Raw genomic sequence first — 18,031 nt, 5'->3', positions numbered from 1 at the left:
AAGTATATGGAAAGCCAGATAGGATGTGCCTCTGCATTCACAACGCACGAGAGGTGAAGATTATTCCAATTCATATCCCTAATAAGGCCCAGCCAAGCCTCTGTCTGATCTGATCACAGGCTCAGATCCATTCTCACTGTTAAGCAGCGCGGAGTAAGGCCATTAGCAGGCTCTCCGCGTTACAGTCTTCGGGAATATGCTGTATTCATTAGAGGCTGCACCAGCACAATCCCTTTACCATTTCACAGACGGGTGCTCAGGGTCACCTTTACCTGCCTCATTCACATCTACAGCTGCTGCAATTTGTCCACTGTGAGCCACATATAGAGGTAATACTGTGTAATTTTACAGTCCGGGTCTCTTGCTTTACAGTTCATGAGCGAGCATTAGCACTGGAGCCATTAAATAAAGCGTGTTGTTTTGAGACCTGTGTTGCTGCGGCTTTTCTTGTTGCTTTTGGAGCTCCGTCTCGATGAGGAGGTGGCGGTGCTGTGGTCACTCAGTGAGTCCTGGGCCGACGAGGTGCTCCCTGTGTTCTCGCTGCTGTCCCGTAGCATGCTCTCGTACCCACTGCTGCCTCCACTGTGATAAAACAGGGCAGTCTTCCCCATGGCCGGAGGCAATTCCCCACTCAGCACACTGCTGTTAGGTGCACAAGAAGTCAAATTACATTTAAGGAATAAATGAAGTTTCATCCTTCAGTGATCATGGGATACCTGTTGTCACTGGCATGGCCACTGCTGCAGCGATGGGGCTTCCTGGGAGCAGTGATCTTGCTGTATGGAGAGGGCAATGTTTGGACACCTGAGGGTTTCTCCTCTGTCGTGCCAGCACCCACTGTCCCTCCACTAGGAATAGGATACACATATTTCAGCCAAAAGAATAAAATACAGCACAATAAGACTCGCATTTCCGATTTACTTCAAATGAAAATGAATAAACGGCGGAACTAACTTTGCCCCAGCTGCGCTCTTGTCCTCTGCAGGTTCAGCGCCGGCTCCTGGGGTTTGAGTCCTGGACCTGGAGCCTGCGCTGCCCTGGACTAGCTCAGAGATCCGACCGTTCACAGCTCGAAGCGGCAGTTTTGCAGCCAGACTTCCTCCTCGGCTGCGACTCAAAGACTGTGTCGACCAGGACCCAAGTGCAGGAACCTGCTGCGGAACAGGCCCCGGGACTGGTGGATTTGGAGACTGACAGAAGAAATTGTTGTTAATGAAACAAAAAAAAAGCATTCATCCTATTTAAAGAAGAAACTCCATACCTTTCCATTTGGTGGAAGGCTGGAACTGCGACTACTACTCTGACTTAAAGACTTTGTAGAGAAACTCAGTGTTTTAGTGCTTGAAGTAGACAGACTCCTGCCTTTGGGGCTGGTCATTAGCAGCTTACTGACAGCAGAGATTCTTGACTGGCTGCTGGTTTTAGCTGGAGTTTGGGGAGCACTGCTCGACCCTGGGATAGGACTGAAACCAGGGCTGGTGTTGGTGTTTGAGGATAGTGATCCACCGCGGGTAAGGCTACGGCCTGTCCGGGGCAAAGTGCTGTCCCCTTTGGCTCCTGCTCTCAGGCTCTCCCCCCTCTCCAGAGAGAAGCAGTCATAATGGTACGACCCACTGTGGGAGCTGTTGGTTCGCCCCAGAGAGTTGGTCCTACAGGCGAGCTGTTCAAGTTTGGCACTGAAAAGTCTGCTGCTGTCGATGCTTGCACCACGCTGCCTTGTCACTCCAGCAGAAATACATTCATCCTGGAGAAGCATCCCAGGTTGGTGAAGTGGGCTGGCTGCTCGATTCCTCTGATCCAGGCTGGATTTGCGTATTGGCGGTAGAGGAGGGATTCCCCCTCTTCTGTGAGAGAAAAAGCCTTTTCCATTGGATCCCCGCCTGTCAAGTGTTGCACGTGGGCTACAGGGAGTCGAGGAAGTAAGATTTCTGTACTCAGTTGTGTTATCCAGACCGTCATGGCGGTTGATGCGGTGCCACCCACGTGGCAGACTGGCAGTCTGGTGAATGTCTCGGTTGTAGACAGTAGTGAGGCTTTCCCCCTGTGCAACAAGTGCCATAATCTCACAGCCATCCAGCACACGTTTAATGGAATCTGGAGACAAAATGACATCACTGCCGAAGGTGTTCTGATGACAGCCTAGTGAAACAGGAAAATCCATACATGATCAATACATATACATACATATATATATATATATATTTCTTTGATATTGTTCAACTATTTTACAATAATGACAAAGAACATCTTAATAAACAAACATCTTACCATCTTTACACAAACTGTGCTGCTCGCTCTTGCTCTCTGGGCTATGGATGACCTGTGAATGCTCTGGCTCCCTCTTCTCAGGCTTCACCTCACACACGAGCTCATTGGACCTGCCCTCTTCAAAGCCTCGTTTTAACCAGGGATCTTCAAAGCTCATCTCACTGGACATAGAGCCGGAGAGTAGTGTGGTGCATTTGATGGGCTCGTTAATTAGACCGCCTTTGACTGGTGAGGAGAGGACTGTGTGCTCTTTTATTACCATTGGTTTTACAGCCACACACGGGTGAACACTGATGGTCGCTTTAAAGGGTCCAACCAGAGTCTGAATGGTAGTTTTAGTCATTGGTGGAGGCAACTTACGAAGCTTGTTTTTCGTTGGTGTTTGTTTATTACTTCCATTCTCTAGCTGTTGTCCCTTATTTTCACACTGCCCCAACTCGTCTGGTCCAAGAAGCACATTATGTTCAGGCTCAGCCATGGCCTCCCCCTGATGGCTTTGAGACTGGCTGAAACTGTGGAGGGACTGGTCAGCCTCACTGCACATGCTCAAGTCACTCATCCAGGAGGACATTGGTGAAGCGCAGCTGGACATCACGGTGGCTAAGGCCTCACCTTCAACACGTAGCCTCGCCATGGCAACCTGAAACACAATATGTGTAAGATTTCTTACCGCTTACAGAGAGTCTCCTTTATATTGTTATCTACAAAGGACTCCACTAACATAACAGTTACAGCTTTTATTGCTGTAAACAAAGGTATTGCTTTCACCTCTGCCATGGCCACAACCTCTGTCACCCCTGAAGTTGTGAAGGGAACGTGGTACTCCTCCATAGAGCCATTAACTTCTTGAGAAACTGTCCCAGTCAGAGAGTCACCGTCGCTGGTAAAGCTGATGATGCTGGTTTGACAATGTTTCTGTGCCTCTGATGTAAGGCACTCCTCACTAGTGGCCCCAGTGTGTGCAGGAATCTGGGTATTAGCGGTCGGACTTGAGCCTGAAAACATTTTTAAATGGCAGTCAGTTATGTATGTGTGCCTTTACTACAACTGAAATGCATAGTAATAGTTACCATCTCGGTGCATGTCCAGAGGTATCGGGGGCACATCATCGTCACACAGCGTCTCCGCTGAGCCCAGGCTGGCAGACAGAGACGGCACTGGCTCTTTCACTTGTGGACTCATGCCCACAGGAGAAGTCCTGGACAACACAGAATCTGTCGAAGAGCGACCACTGTCTGCAGCCAAACTGTCTGAAAAATCACAAACATGCATTTGACAAGTCAGAGCTATTGTTCTCCAAGAACATAACATGTACTCGCTGGTTTCCTACAACAATACCAACTGGCAACAGAAATTCTATCTCCAGATATTGTTTTATATCCGAGTTAAGAAATCCTTTTCTCAGATTGATGAACACTTAATAGTACAGACTCTACTGTATAAATACGGCACAGATGTCCATATTCACACAATTCTTTACTATAGAATTTAAAGTTCTATCTCTCTAATGAGGCATATGGAAAGAACAAGTGCAGATGGAGAAAAAATGTAGTATATATTAATAGTGAAAAACATGCACTCACTGTCTGAGGCCTGAGCGTCTGTGCCGTGGCCGTCCTGGGCCAGAGTATTTGAAGACAGAGGGGGGGTTGTTGGCATCACACACTTCTGAGTGTACACTTTACAGCGCTGGGATGGGGATGATGGAGGTCTGTTGAAAACAATGAATAATAGTAATGAACTGTTGGACTTGCCTGATTCATTGTTGCAGTATATGGATCTCTCACCTGTATTCAGATGTTTTGGTCAAGCTGGCAATGCCCAGTCGTGGGGATCCCAGTGTGCGGGTCTTTCCATCACCATTACCGCCACTATTTAGATTTTCCCTGCTATTTAGTTACACAAAAGAAAACTGTTACTAGAAGTACATCTTAAATAGGAAGGCTGTTTCTGTAAAGCATGGGCGATGTCCAAACCTGTCATTTAGCTGTGAGCTCTTGGCCCTGAGCAGTGGGTTGGAGGTGCTACTGCTGCTGCCAGTCACACTCCTGGTGCAGGTGACAATAGGGGACCCAGACCTCTGTGTCAGATTGTGGATCATGGTCTGAGCCAACTCTGCCTCCTCCACCACCTCTTTAATGTCCTGCAGCTGCTGGTCATTGGTTCTTCTGGTGGAATCAGCTGAAACACAATGAAGAAGTCACGTCAATCATATCTGTCACTGCTCGTCTTTGTAAAGGAATATCCAGCCCTAGAACATACCTGTGTCTGCGGCAGCACAAGGAGCAGCTACCACTGGGTTTGGGACAGCAGAAGGTGGACAAGCCTCATATTTGGCTCCTTGTCTGTTCACAGGAACTTCCTCAAAGGGGAACTTGGCCACCTGAACACATATGTTTTGTATGGGAAGAATATAAATAGAAAAGCAATTCCACATCAAAGCAACACTCTAAAACTGATTGAACGTCTTTAGGAATACATTATTTACAGCCTTTCTGAAGGTAATAGAAAGCTCACAAATCATTTATTGAAGGTAAAATAAAACAAAAACACATTTGAAAGTGAAAATCAACTGGAGAGGAGGATTAATTTAGGCTTGTCTATTCTGGTTTTGTATTTGGATAATTATGATACGATAAAAGAAGAGTTTTCACCTCCTCGCTGCCGTCAATACAGTCCAATCTCTCCTGCAGCTCTGCAAAGGTGTTGCACTTCAAGCACTCAGCTCCCTCTTCTGGGACAGGGGGCAGGGGCTGACCCAGCAGTGACTGGGCACACTGCGGGTGGGGGGAGGCACTCGGCTGCTCCTGACTTTCCGACTAAAAGAAGAAAAGCTTTAATACCGTTGCATTACACCTGATAATGTGCATGAATTGTGTTTTAAGTACCTTACTCACTACTCCCACTGACTGATTTTGCTGCTCAAGTGCTTTACCTCGGAGCAAAGCGGGAATGATTGGTACAAATTCAGGTGGTCCCTCGTTGTCGGTCAGTTCTCTGTCCGACACAGCAGCCCCGTTGGGCCCAACATAAATAACGGTATCACAGGACTGTTCGCTGCTCGAGTACTCGTCCGGGTCACTGGAAAGGCGCAGCAGTGGCAGGTCTGAGTCAGTGTCACCACGGTGATGAAAGGCCCGCAGGTGAGTGGGGCGACGCATGCGCCCCTCTTCACATGAGCTCTCGCCTCCAGACGAGCTGGACGTGTACTGCTGTGTGAAGAAGTAAAAGAGTTTGTTTAGGATTTGTGTTTGAATCTGTAGAAAGAACAGAAAGTTAAACATGTGCAGAACATTTGTAAAGATCCTACTCCTTTCTTTTTTTTAAGATACACATTTAGTAGTGGCCATACCGCCTTTGCTCTGCCCAATCCCGTCAGACCTTGGAAGCTAAGCAGGGAAGGGCCTGGTCGGTACTTGGATGGGAGACCGTTTGGTAACACCAGGAAGCCTAGCGAATGTAGTGAGTGAGTGGTAGTGGTCGGAGGGGCCGATGGCGCAGACTGGTTGCCTCGCTTCCGTCAGTCTACCCCAGGGCAGCTGTGGCTACAATAGTAGTTTACCACCACCGAGTATGGAGTGAACGAATAGTGCAATGTAAAGCGTCTTTGAGTGTCAAGAAAAGGTCTATATAAAACCAATGCATTATTATTATTATTATAGTACAAAACTGTAAACCAAATTGTGCACACTTTACAGAATACACAGAATTGACAGCTACTCTTCCTGGGGTTAAAGGGATATTTCAGGAATTTTGACACAAGACTAATTTTCTAGTTATCCAGAGTGTTCACGCAGCATATTTGAAGAGTTTAGCGGTGCTAGGCTAGTGCTAAGCTAACGCATGTCTATGGTAACTAGTAGCCTGCATTAAAAACCTCTTCAAAATCATGGGGTAGTCCTCCAAACGTTACCATAATTTGATTTGCAGAAAGCTCCTTCGTGAATTCCATCTGTAGTAATGCTGGCCGCAGGTAAACAAACTACTGTAACTACCAACCAGGAAGCTGATGCTGCTCAAATATAAGTTCTTTTAAATGCAAAAGGATTATTTCAAAAATGATTCAATCAACGTGACATTCATATAGACTGGTGTTATAAGTGATTTGCCTCAGGTGCACTGTGCTTGGGTCAGACTGTATGTTAATGCAGGCTACTAGTTACCATAGAGATGCGCTAGCCTAGCACCACAAAACTTTTCAAATATAAGGACTGCATGAATTAAAAAAAAATATATATATATCTCTAGAAATCAACAATACTCTGGATAACTAGGAATTTGTTCCATTAGAATTATGCAAAAAAATACAGGCAATGTTTCTTTATCAGCAGATTGTGCCAAAACAACACAACAAATAAAAGACTAAAAATAAAGTGAGACCAAAACAAGGTTAAAATAGAAATAAATGAGGAAAATCATGACTAAAACAGAACTTGTGTAGCCCTATCATGTAACTTTTCTGTAGTTATCAACTTTGCTATATCTCGCACTCACAAAAATGAAAAAGCCATTACATAAACGATGAACTTGTACAGAGCAGTGGAGGAAGAGAATTAGCTCGGACTCACCACTGTGACTTTGGTTTTCTTCTTCTTCATGCGGAGGACGCGGGATGCGATCTGGATGGTGGAGAGCGTCTCTGAGAAGTCTCTGGGTGAGGCAGAGATGTGAGCAATCATGGTGGTCCGGCAGTTCATGTTGCCTAGCGACTCTCTTAGCAACATGGTGAGCTTGCTGTCCCTTAAAACAGACATACAGCCAGACATGAGCCTCGCAGGCACTCACAGGCAAAACGGATCGATCTCCCTCCAGACGCCCACGCAGATGTGACGAGTAATGACAAATTATTAAAAGCCAATTGTCGCCAAATGACAAACATTCCCTGCTCTGCTGAAGACACGCACCATAAACATGACTCACCATACGACAAGGTGAAGGCAATGAAAGCCACTATTGATATTTATTGATTGATGCCACTCCTGATTGAGTAGGAGGAGATGATGTTTTCTTATCTCTCTAAAAGGATCAACTGCCCTTGAGAGCAGTGAAACTAAACTGCACTTTTAACCTAATCTCCTAGTGCAATTATTTACTATGTTATATCGCATCCTTATAAGTAAGTATAAAACATGCATGCGGACAGTCAGCACAAGTCCTCTGTGGTCCAATGCTTCATCTAAAAACACCACTCTCTCTATGTGTACAGCTACTATAACACACGGCCAAACATTCAAAGCAAGTATATGTTGACCTCTATTTCCACAGCCTTGAATTAAAGTCTGTTTGCTGCTTTGTTGCGTCAGGCCTCAGCAAACTCCCCATTTATTGCAGTCCCTCTAGATCAGTGGTTCTCAACCTTTACACACCATAAAATATTTAACCTTCAAAATACCACCTCATAAATTATCATACCTTTCACGTACGGCCTAGATCAGGAATAAATCAGGACTAAATTGGGTTTAATATAGACCTAAATTGGATTAAAGTGTATCTAAACTGTGTGTACACCTGTAAAATGCCTAACATAAACACATCACTGCTAGAGCACTGCTATTATTATAAAGGAATTTTGCAAATAATATCATACAAAAGAATCCTTCTGTATTGTAGTTCTTGACTCAATGAGAAACACATGTGTGCACCTTTTCCAGTCTGGGCAGCTGCAAATTCCCAATGTCCAATAACGCGCTGAACATGAAATCACTGGTTACCTAGCAACAGTACTGGAACAGGACATGGATTAAGGGCCAAACTGGGACCCAAAGTGATGGGCCATTGTAGAACTGGTTTACCATTTAATGAGCTACAATAATGTCCACCTTTTCCACCACAGCTACAGGGGATTATTTTTATGTGGTTCGTGGGATGATGAAATTTTGTTTGACCCCCAGTAAAAAGTTGTCTCATAACCCTAAGCTCAAGTTTGTGGTGCAATGTCAACTTAATAAAACTGTCCTATATAAGAAAGGAAGGGGATTTCGAAGTTACATTATTTATGAGTGCAAGAGTCAAAAGTCGGAAGAGATTGTGTGGGTTCTGTGGTTACACTCAATGGTAATCTCTTGGATTATAGTTGGTTATTCCCAAAGGGATTTGTGCATTTCTGGCTTCACTTATACCGAGATTTGTAGTTGTGAAATGCACCAGACTCAGGATAATATCTTGATTTGGAGATTTATTTTAATATTGTCAACATAAATGTAATTATTTCTAAATGTCAAATTATCGGATTTTCGCAAGGGGAAACATGTCTTTTTTATAATAATTTTATATAATCTATTTATTTTGTATTTATTTATGTGTCCATTGGCTTTTAATGTTTGTTTTTATGAAATGTGCTATAGAAATAAAGTTGGATTGGATAATTGTGATAAAATGACCAAAAAAAAAAGGCTACAAAAACCTTTTTTCATATTATTAATTGTCATAGAGATTTTTTTTATTTTTTTTTGGTCAAAGTCCCCCCTCTAATTAATATTACCCGAAGTCTATGTAAGAAACAGTGTTAATAGTCTAACCTCGTCCTGGCACTGACTTGACAATAGTTCTTGCATATTCATGTTGTGACAGTGCTGTAATGCCAGCCGCCTTAGAAGCAACAGCAGTGATACTCCCTCCATTATTAAATTGCACCCAGCCCTTTTATAATCCGACAGCATCCAAACTGCAGCTTTACACCCTCAGCACTACACCAGGCTGCTTTGCAATTTAAATGTAAAAGCTGGTGATTAAATTAACTGAGCGCGCGGTGGGATAAATAACATGCGAGTGGGATTTGAACGGTAATATAATGACGCATATAGGCTGCTCTTCTTTGTTAAATGTGTGCATATAGAACCAATTTCAACTTTATTGTCATTGTAGTTTTAGTCATTGCTATTCAGCAAACATGCTAACTAACTATGATGAATATGTAACAGCATCTGCTGTTGTTTATGACATTAAGTCCCCAAATCTCAGTAACCTTCAAGTGAGTGTTGATTTTTTTCTTCTCTTCCCTCCTCTTTCCACCTACTGTGTTGTTTCTGTGACCTCACCAGGGACGTGTGTTATTGTAATGCCAATCTTTTTATTCACGACATTTACTTGTATGGGATGTGCTTGCTGCCATTGACCAGTGCCAGGATGACGTTGCCCAGAGCAGACAGGGAGAGGCACAGAGGTGCAGAGCCGGCTACGTTCTCCCTGCTCTTTCCTCCTTCTCCTTCAAGCACTCGAGCATCACAACTGCCCAGGTCCAGCAGGTGCAGCCGGCTACGCCCTCCAGACACTGCAAAACAGGTGTAAAAAAAATAAAATCCGATTAACATTTTCTCAATTTTGAGCAAATCTTTGATCCAGTATAGCATTGGGCTGCTGCAGAGCATCACTGGCTAATTTGAAACTTGGACAAACACACAACAAATGTCAAGTTCATTGTCGTCTATCAAAGCTGTTCAAGTTTTGGTTTGTGGCAAAGTGGTTCTTGCCTAACCAAAACCCAAAGCCTGCACAATAGGCCAAATCCTTCAGCAAGGGAATCCGAACCAAACTTAGGTCAAGATACACTACCGGGTCAAGACCAGACCATTGCAAATTGTATTGTTGCATGAGCTGGACTTACTTCCTCCCTTGCCTGCCTTCTCCATGCGGTACTGGTAAATGTGCAGTGTGAAAAGCATGTGCGAGTTACGGTGCTCCTCTTCGCTGGTGATGGGGTGTTGGCTGTTGTGCCGAGCTGCAATGGCCGCATCCAGGAACCAGGCCGCCTTCTCTGGGGTGGGCGCTCGCAGTTCAGACTGGTTCTGGAGCTGTGAACGTGTGGGAAGCAAAACAATGTGGCGTGACTATCTGGCAGAGCTTTAGGTGATAATGAAGCAGCTTGTAGTGACCAGAAGATAAAGAGACACCCAGGAAGTGTTGGATCCAAGTGAGAGAGGGGCTGGCCTTGTGGGGCCCCCCGCAGGATATCATTACTGATGAGATTAGGTGAGATTAGTCTGGGATTACACAGATGTGCTTGTATCAGAGTCTGTAATCCTATAAACATTACAACCTAAACCACAAACACACACGTTAGGACCAAAGGTTCATGGGAAAATTGAACCTTAATGGTTGGTGTTGATGAATAAAATTATTTATTTTATTTCATTAGTTTGTTACTATTTTAACTCTCCGAATACACCATGTATTTCCAGGTTTTGTGTGTGTTTGCACAGGTAATTTACGTGTTTGCCTTTGTGCCATATGCCTTTCTTAACAAATCCCCTTCTCTCCTGCAGCAAAGGCAGTGGAGCAATCTGCTTCACCAACTCTTTAAACATTTCTTCATTGTGTCTTATGGTTTTATTTGATAGTATGATGACTGGGGGCAGAGGACACATTTCTCTACAGGTGAAACTCGGAAAATTAGAATATCTCGCAAAAGTGCATTCATTTCTGTAATTCAACTTAAACTGTGAAACTAATATATGATATAGACTCATTACACACAAAATGACATAATGTCAAACCTTTATTTGTTTTAATTTTGATGATTATGGCTTACAGTCATTTTAAAAATATTCTAATTTTCTGAGTTGTTTTTTTTTACAAGCTGAGCCATAATAATCCAAATTAAAGCCGCAAGCGGCGATGAAGGCCCTCGCCCTTGGGGACTCGTCCCTTGCAACCGCCCCCGCTCGCTCTCGTTCCTTGCGGCCACCTCCGCTCGCTCTCGTTCCTTGCGGCCACCTCCGCTCGCTCTCGTTCCTTGCGGCCACCTCCGCTCGCTCTCGTTCCTTGCGGCCACCTCCGCTCGTTGTCATCCCTTGCTACCACCTTTGCTCACTCTCACGCCTTACGACCACCTCTGTTTGCTGTGGTCCCTTGCGATCAATCCTCATCACACTGATTTAAGTTGTATTACAGTGCATTTTATGCGAAAGTCCCTTAAAGTTGCATTACAGTTCATTTTATGCGAAAGTCCCTTAAAGTTGCATTACAGTTTATTATATGCGAAAGTCCCTCTAAGTTGCATTACAGTTTATTATATGCGAAAGTCCCTTAAAGTTGCATTACAGTTCATTATATGCGAAAGTCCCTCTAAGTTGCATTACAGTTTATTATATGCGAAAGTCACTTTAAGTTGCATTACAGTACATTATATGCGAAAGTCCCTTTAAGTTGCATTACAGTTCATTTTATGCGAAAGTCCCTTTAAGTTGCATTACAGTTTATTATATGCGAAAGTCCCTTTAAGTTGCATTACAGTTCATTATATGCGAAAGTCCCTTTAAGTTGCATTACAGTTTATTATATGCGAAAGTCCCTTTAAGTTGCATTACAGTTCATTTTATGCGAAAGTCCCTTTAAGTTGCATTACAGTTCATTATATGCGAAAGTCCCTTTAAGTTGCATGACAGTGCTTTATATGCGAATGTCCCTATTAAGTTACATTATAGTGCTATTGTGAAAATCCCTATGTAGTTGCATAATTGTGTTGTAATTGCAATAATCCCTATTTTGTTGCAGAAACTGTACAAACATGTTGATATTGCAGAAACTCTTAACACTGTATAAACGGTTAAAATCACTGACAGACTGCACTGTATCAGAAATTCTATTAAAATGCCGACAAAAAAAGAGAAAGGATTAGAGAAGTGTCACAGCCATGTTTGAACTGGCAACCTCCTCCACCAAAGACAAGCACACTATCACTGAGCTGTACCTCCATGGTAGTTAGACCCCGATGTGGGCTACTTTTGTCTAAATTATTGAGCAGAAGTTAGTTCCCAGCACACCACTGGAGGAGAGAGGTAATTTCAGGTCATGCACCCCACCCATACATTGGGGCGGGACCATAGGTGCGGTTATAAAAAAAAAAAAAAGAGCTAAGGTCAAAATTGATCCATTAATGTCATGATTGACAAGCCAATGCACAAGCAGTAACACTACACAGGCACAACCAATCTCATGAAACGTCCTGTATTCATGTGTTTTAGGCTGTGACAATGTGTGCAGTTGCCCATGTAAAAGGTGAAAACAATATAAAAGTGTCATGGCTGTGTTTGGACTAGCTACCTCCTTCACTTGAAACATGGGCCTGATGATGGCTTGGTTTCTCCAAATTCCCAGGCTGGAATTTGATTGCAGCAACACACTGGAGGAGAGGTTATTTCCCTGTTTTTAGTGAGTTCTTCCTGGAAGGTGCTGAGTCCAAAAGAAAAAGGAAATAAAAGAGTGAACATTAGGATTGGATCCAGCAACCTCCTGTACACTAGTTCAGCTCTCTACCGATGGAGCTACTCCAGCTGAGTGAGTAAAACAGCAGATTGGAAATTAATGTCATGAGAGATCATGCACTTGTGTGTTTGCAGGAAACGGATTCACAGTTTAGATCCCCCCACCCCCCCACCTTGAACATTTCCCCGATTGTTTTCGACATATTCCCCAGTGTTTCCTCAATTGTCTCCCTACTATCCCCCATTTCTTTCTCTTTAGTGACGCATGTTTTGAAGCGTTTTTCATGAGGGTGGGACCATATTTGCGGTTTAAAAAAAAAAAAAAAAAAGGTAAAGTCAGAATTGATCCAACAACCTAATGGTTGGGAATCCAACGCTCAAGCTATGATGCCACACAGGCACAAAAACTTCTGCAAAATGTCCCTTACTCACGTGTTATAGGCTGCGACAATGTGTGCAGCATCCCATGTAAAAGGTGAAGGCAATATGAAAGTGTCAAGGTCGTGTTTGGACTAGCAACCTCCTTCACTTGAGACGACCATGCTATCACTGAGCTGTAATTCCATGCAAACATGGGCCTGATGACTGCTTGGGTACTCCAAATTCACAGGCTGAAATTTGATCCCGGCAACACACTGGAGGGGTAATTTTCCTGTTTCTAATGAGTTTGGAACCATCGGCGACGATTCATGTTTTTACCAGAAAGTGCGGAGTCCAAAAGAAAAACAAATGAAAAGGAGCCTTGGTTGGGATTTGATCCAGCAACCTCCTGTACACTAACCCAGCTCTCTACCAATGGAGCTACTAAGACTGAGTGATTACTGCAGGGGATTTGACATTGATATCATGAAATACCCCGCACTTGTGTATTTGCAGGAAATGGATTTACAATATAGAAAATAATATATTCTATCATTATTTAATCAGGGTAAATTCCTGGCTGCCCAAAGAAACGTTGAGAGAGGGTTTCAGCCCTGCAGCACCCTCGATATTGAAGCAATATTTTGGAAAGACCCATATAGTACGAGGAGCACACAGAGAGACGGACAGGAAACAGACGAACTAAACTTCCTGTGATTGTACTGTTGAGAAAAACGTGAATTTGGAGGCAAAAACGTCCAAATTAAAGCTTCTGTCTGTGACATAGGGGTAGTATAAGTACCTATGAGTCCAAAAGTGTGGCTTTTGTGAAGAAAGGGAGAAATTTGGAAAATTGGCGAATTTCAGGAGACAGAGGCCTCTGACAGAGGCCAGTATGCAGCTAGGCTAAGACCTCTGGCTATTTTCACGGAGGATGGGCGGGCCACTTACAAGCCACTTGAAAGCCAATTGAAAGCCAATTGAAGCCAAGATGGCCGCCTCCCTGTGCGAGTGGGCGTGGCGCTCCAAGTGAGTTTTGGGCTTGTCCTGATGTCCCCTCTCACTGTGCCGAGTGATTCGGGCGTACGCCCAAAAACGCCCCTATTTTTTTGAATTGGGGTCCGCTTCCAGAGGGCGCTGTGGAGCCGTTTTGTTGTGGGCGTGTCCCATTCGTCCAATATCATAAATTTTTTCGCTGCCCCATTGCCTCCGCCAATTTTGGGGAGCTTTCACCCACGTTTAGCGGGTCAAAAACGCGATCCTTTCCGGAGAAAAATAATAATAATAATAATAATAATAATAATAAGAAACCACCCAAAAACAATAGTCCCTTGCCAGGACTGCGTCCGGCTCGGGCCTAAATATAAGGAGAACGGAGCGAGATAGAGGCATGGTGTAATATATTTTTTTGTTTGTTATGATGAGTAGAACACATCTGGAAAGTTTGGTGGAAATCGGACAAAATAAATTTGTCAGGGTATAGGCAGGTGGCGCTATAGTGATGTGCACCGTGAAGTAATTGATCTCTATGGAATCAGACCGTAAGTGGCCTTCTGTCAGCCAAGTAGGATCCAGACTGGATAGAGCGCGTGCCTGCGAGGTGGTGTCAAATTTACATGACAAAACGTGTTTTTGGGGGGGCGCCATTCGAAACGGGGGGGTCTGAGTGAAAAAAAAGTCAGGTATTTTTTGTAGCCCCGTGTCAGGAGAGTCTGTTTAAACAGGTATGGGCTTATTCTGCTGAAAAACCAGGGACTAGTTTGTTGACACACAAGGCAGGTCCAGATAGACTCCCACATAAAAGTCAAAGTCACGCCCACATCTTAGGAAATATGACATGACTATAATGTATTTTTTGATTTGCAAAAGTGTCTAGAACATACTGGCATCATTGTATTAAAAAGATTCAAAAGTGCAGTTTTGAAGGTATGGCTAGGGGGCGCTATCCTGGGAGCAGGCTATACATTAATGGCTTCATTCTGTTCAGTGTCAGGTGGCGCATTAGTGACATGAATATGAGCTCTGTGGGCTTATGCCTGTGAGCGTGAGCTTTCTTCCAAACAACGCGAAATCTACGCGTTTTTTGCCGCGTCGTTACGAGGAGACGGTGAAACTTTTTTGAGAAACGCTGGGCAAATATTGAATTTCAATATGTCTAGATGCACTGTGCCAAATGTGAGCTAAATCCGACGAAAAACCAGGGACTAGTTCGTTAAAACGTAAAATGAGTTTAGACGATGTCCGGGTTTGAAGCCAAGATGGCCGCCTCCCTGTGCGAGTGGGCGTGGCGCTCCAAGTGAGTTTTGGGCTTGTCCTGATGTCCCCTCTCACTGTGCCGAGTGATTCGGGCGTACGCCCAAAAACGCCCCTATTTTTTTGAATTGGGGTCCGCTTCCAGAGGGCGCTGTGGAGCCGTTTTGTTGTGGGCGTGTCCCATTCGTCCAATATCATAAATTTTTTCGCTGCCCCATTGCCTCCGCCAATTTTGGGGAGCTTTCACCCACGTTTAGCGGGTCAAAAACGCGATCCTTTCCGGAGAAAAAAAAAAAAATAATAATAATAATAATAATAAGAAACCACCCAAAAACAATAGTCCCTTGCCAGGACTGCGTCCGGCTCGGGCCTAAATATAAGGAGAACGGAGCGAGATAGAGGCATGGTGTAATATATTTTTTTGTTTGTTATGATGAGTAGAACACATCTGGAAAGTTTGGTGGAAATCGGACAAAATAAATTTGTCAGGGTATAGGCAGGTGGCGCTATAGTGATGTGCACCGTGAAGTAATTGATCTCTATGGAATCAGACCGTAAGTGGCCTTCTGTCAGCCAAGTAGGATCCAGACTGGATAGAGCGCGTGCCTGCGAGGTGGTGTCAAATTTACATGACAAAACGTGTTTTTGGGGGGGCGCCATTCGAAACGGGGGGGTCTGAGTGAAAAAAAAGTCAGGTATTTTTTGTAGCCCCGTGTCAGGAGAGTCTGTTTAAACAGGTATGGGCTTATTCTGCTGAAAAACCAGGGACTAGTTTGTTGACACACAAGGCAGGTCCAGATAGACTCCCACATAAAAGTCAAAGTCACGCCCACATCTTAGGAAATATGACATGACTATAATGTATTTTTTGATTTGCAAAAGTGTCTAGAACATACTGGCATCATTGTATTAAAAAGATTCAAAAGTGCAGTTTTGAAGGTATGGCTAGGGGGCGCTATCCTGGGAGCAGGCTATACATTAATGGCTTCATTCTGTTCAGTGTCAGGTGGCGCATTAGTGACATGAATATGAGCTCTGTGGGCTTATGCCTGTGAGCGTGAGCTTTCTTCCAAACAACGCGAAATCTACGCGTTTTTTGCCGCGTCGTTACGAGGAGACGGTGAAACTTTTTTGAGAAACGCTGGGCAAATATTGAATTTCAATATGTCTAGATGCACTGTGCCAAATGTGAGCTAAATCCGACGAAAAACCAGGGACTAGTTCGTTAAAACGTAAAATGAGTTTAGACGATGTCCGGGTTTGAAGCCAAGATGGCCGCCTCCCTGTGCGAGTGGGCGTGGCGCTCCAAGTGAGTTTTGGGCTTGTCCTGATGTCCCCTCTCACTGTGCCGAGTGATTCGGGCGTACGCCCAAAAACGCCCCTATTTTTTTGAATTGGGGTCCGCTTCCAGAGGGCGCTGTGGAGCCGTTTTGTTGTGGGCGTGTCCCATTCGTCCAATATCATAAATTTTTTCGCTGCCCCATTGCCTCCGCCAATTTTGGGGAGCTTTCACCCACGTTTAGCGGGTCAAAAACGCGATCCTTTCCGGAGAAAAATAATAATAATAATAATAATAATAATAATAAGAAACCACCCAAAAACAATAGTCCCTTGCCAGGACTGCGTCCGGCTCGGGCCTAAATATAAGGAGAACGGAGCGAGATAGAGGCATGGTGTAATATATTTTTTTGTTTGTTATGATGAGTAGAACACATCTGGATAGTTTGGTGGAAATCGGACAAAATAAATTTGTCAGGGTATAGGCAGGTGGCGCTATAGTGATGTGCACCGTGAAGTAATTGATCTCTATGGAATCAGACCGTAAGTGGCCTTCTGTCAGCCAAGTAGGATCCAGACTGGATAGAGCGCGTGCCTGCGAGGTGGTGTCAAATTTACATGACAAAACGTGTTTTTGGGGGGGCGCCATTCGAAACGGGGGGGTCTGAGTGAAAAAAAAGTCAGGTATTTTTTGTAGCCCCGTGTCAGGAGAGTCTGTTTAAACAGGTATGGGCTTATTCTGCTGAAAAACCAGGGACTAGTTTGTTGACACACAAGGCAGGTCCAGATAGACTCCCACATAAAAGTCAAAGTCACGCCCACATCTTAGGAAATATGACATGACTATAATGTATTTTTTGATTTGCAAAAGTGTCTAGAACATACTGGCATCATTGTATTAAAAAGATTCAAAAGTGCAGTTTTGAAGGTATGGCTAGGGGGCGCTATCCTGGGAGCAGGCTATACATTAATGGCTTCATTCTGTTCAGTGTCAGGTGGCGCATTAGTGACATGAATATGAGCTCTGTGGGCTTATGCCTGTGAGCGTGAGCTTTCTTCCAAACAACGCGAAATCTACGCGTTTTTTGCCGCGTCGTTACGAGGAGACGGTGAAACTTTTTTGAGAAACGCTGGGCAAATATTGAATTTCAATATGTCTAGATGCACTGTGCCAAATGTGAGCTAAATCCGACGAAAAACCAGGGACTAGTTCGTTAAAACGTAAAATGAGTTTAGACGATGTCCGGGTTTGAAGCCAAGATGGCCGCCTCCCTGTGCGAGTGGGCGTGGCGCTCCAAGTGAGTTTTGGGCTTGTCCTGATGTCCCCTCTCACTGTGCCGAGTGATTCGGGCGTACGCCCAAAAACGCCCCTATTTTTTTGAATTGGGGTCCGCTTCCAGAGGGCGCTGTGGAGCCGTTTTGTTGTGGGCGTGTCCCATTCGTCCAATATCATAAATTTTTTCGCTGCCCCATTGCCTCCGCCAATTTTGGGGAGCTTTCACCCACGTTTAGCGGGTCAAAAACGCGATCCTTTCCGGAGAAAAAAAAAAAAAATAATAATAATAATAATAATAAGAAACCACCCAAAAACAATAGTCCCTTGCCAGGACTGCGTCCGGCTCGGGCCTAAATATAAGGAGAACGGAGCGAGATAGAGGCATGGTGTAATA

General features: G+C 44.2%; 1 protein-coding gene across 2 annotated transcripts in view; it reads right to left on the bottom strand.

The window, feature by feature from the left end:
- kif26ba (kinesin family member 26Ba) overlaps positions 1-18,031 on the bottom strand; it is a 90,953-nt gene that overhangs the window by 4,711 nt on the left and 68,211 nt on the right. Inside the window, exons 10-25 of one of the 2 annotated variants that reach the window (XM_079555354.1) lie at positions 9,872-10,058; positions 9,355-9,538; positions 6,837-7,008; positions 5,157-5,480; positions 4,923-5,087; positions 4,531-4,651; positions 4,245-4,449; positions 4,056-4,157; positions 3,852-3,979; positions 3,339-3,518; positions 3,037-3,263; positions 2,269-2,908; positions 1,262-2,139; positions 955-1,190; positions 717-848; positions 428-642 (exon numbers count right to left, since the gene is read on the bottom strand). In XM_079555354.1, the coding sequence (XP_079411480.1) occupies positions 428-642; positions 717-848; positions 955-1,190; positions 1,262-2,139; positions 2,269-2,908; positions 3,037-3,263; positions 3,339-3,518; positions 3,852-3,979; positions 4,056-4,157; positions 4,245-4,449; positions 4,531-4,651; positions 4,923-5,087; positions 5,157-5,480; positions 6,837-7,008; positions 9,355-9,538; positions 9,872-10,058 (4,096 nt within the window). The remainder of the gene's footprint in view (positions 1-427; positions 643-716; positions 849-954; positions 1,191-1,261; positions 2,140-2,268; positions 2,909-3,036; positions 3,264-3,338; positions 3,519-3,851; positions 3,980-4,055; positions 4,158-4,244; positions 4,450-4,530; positions 4,652-4,922; positions 5,088-5,156; positions 5,481-6,836; positions 7,009-9,354; positions 9,539-9,871; positions 10,059-18,031) is intronic. The other variant, XM_079555355.1, reaches the window with a different exon arrangement.

Source organism: Gobius niger (assembly GCF_951799975.1).
Source record: "Gobius niger genome assembly, chromosome: 4".
NCBI classification, from domain to species: Eukaryota; Metazoa; Chordata; class Actinopteri; order Gobiiformes; family Gobiidae; genus Gobius; species Gobius niger.
Note: the sequence above shows the minus strand (reverse complement) of the source record. Positions and strands in the feature narration are given on the sequence as shown.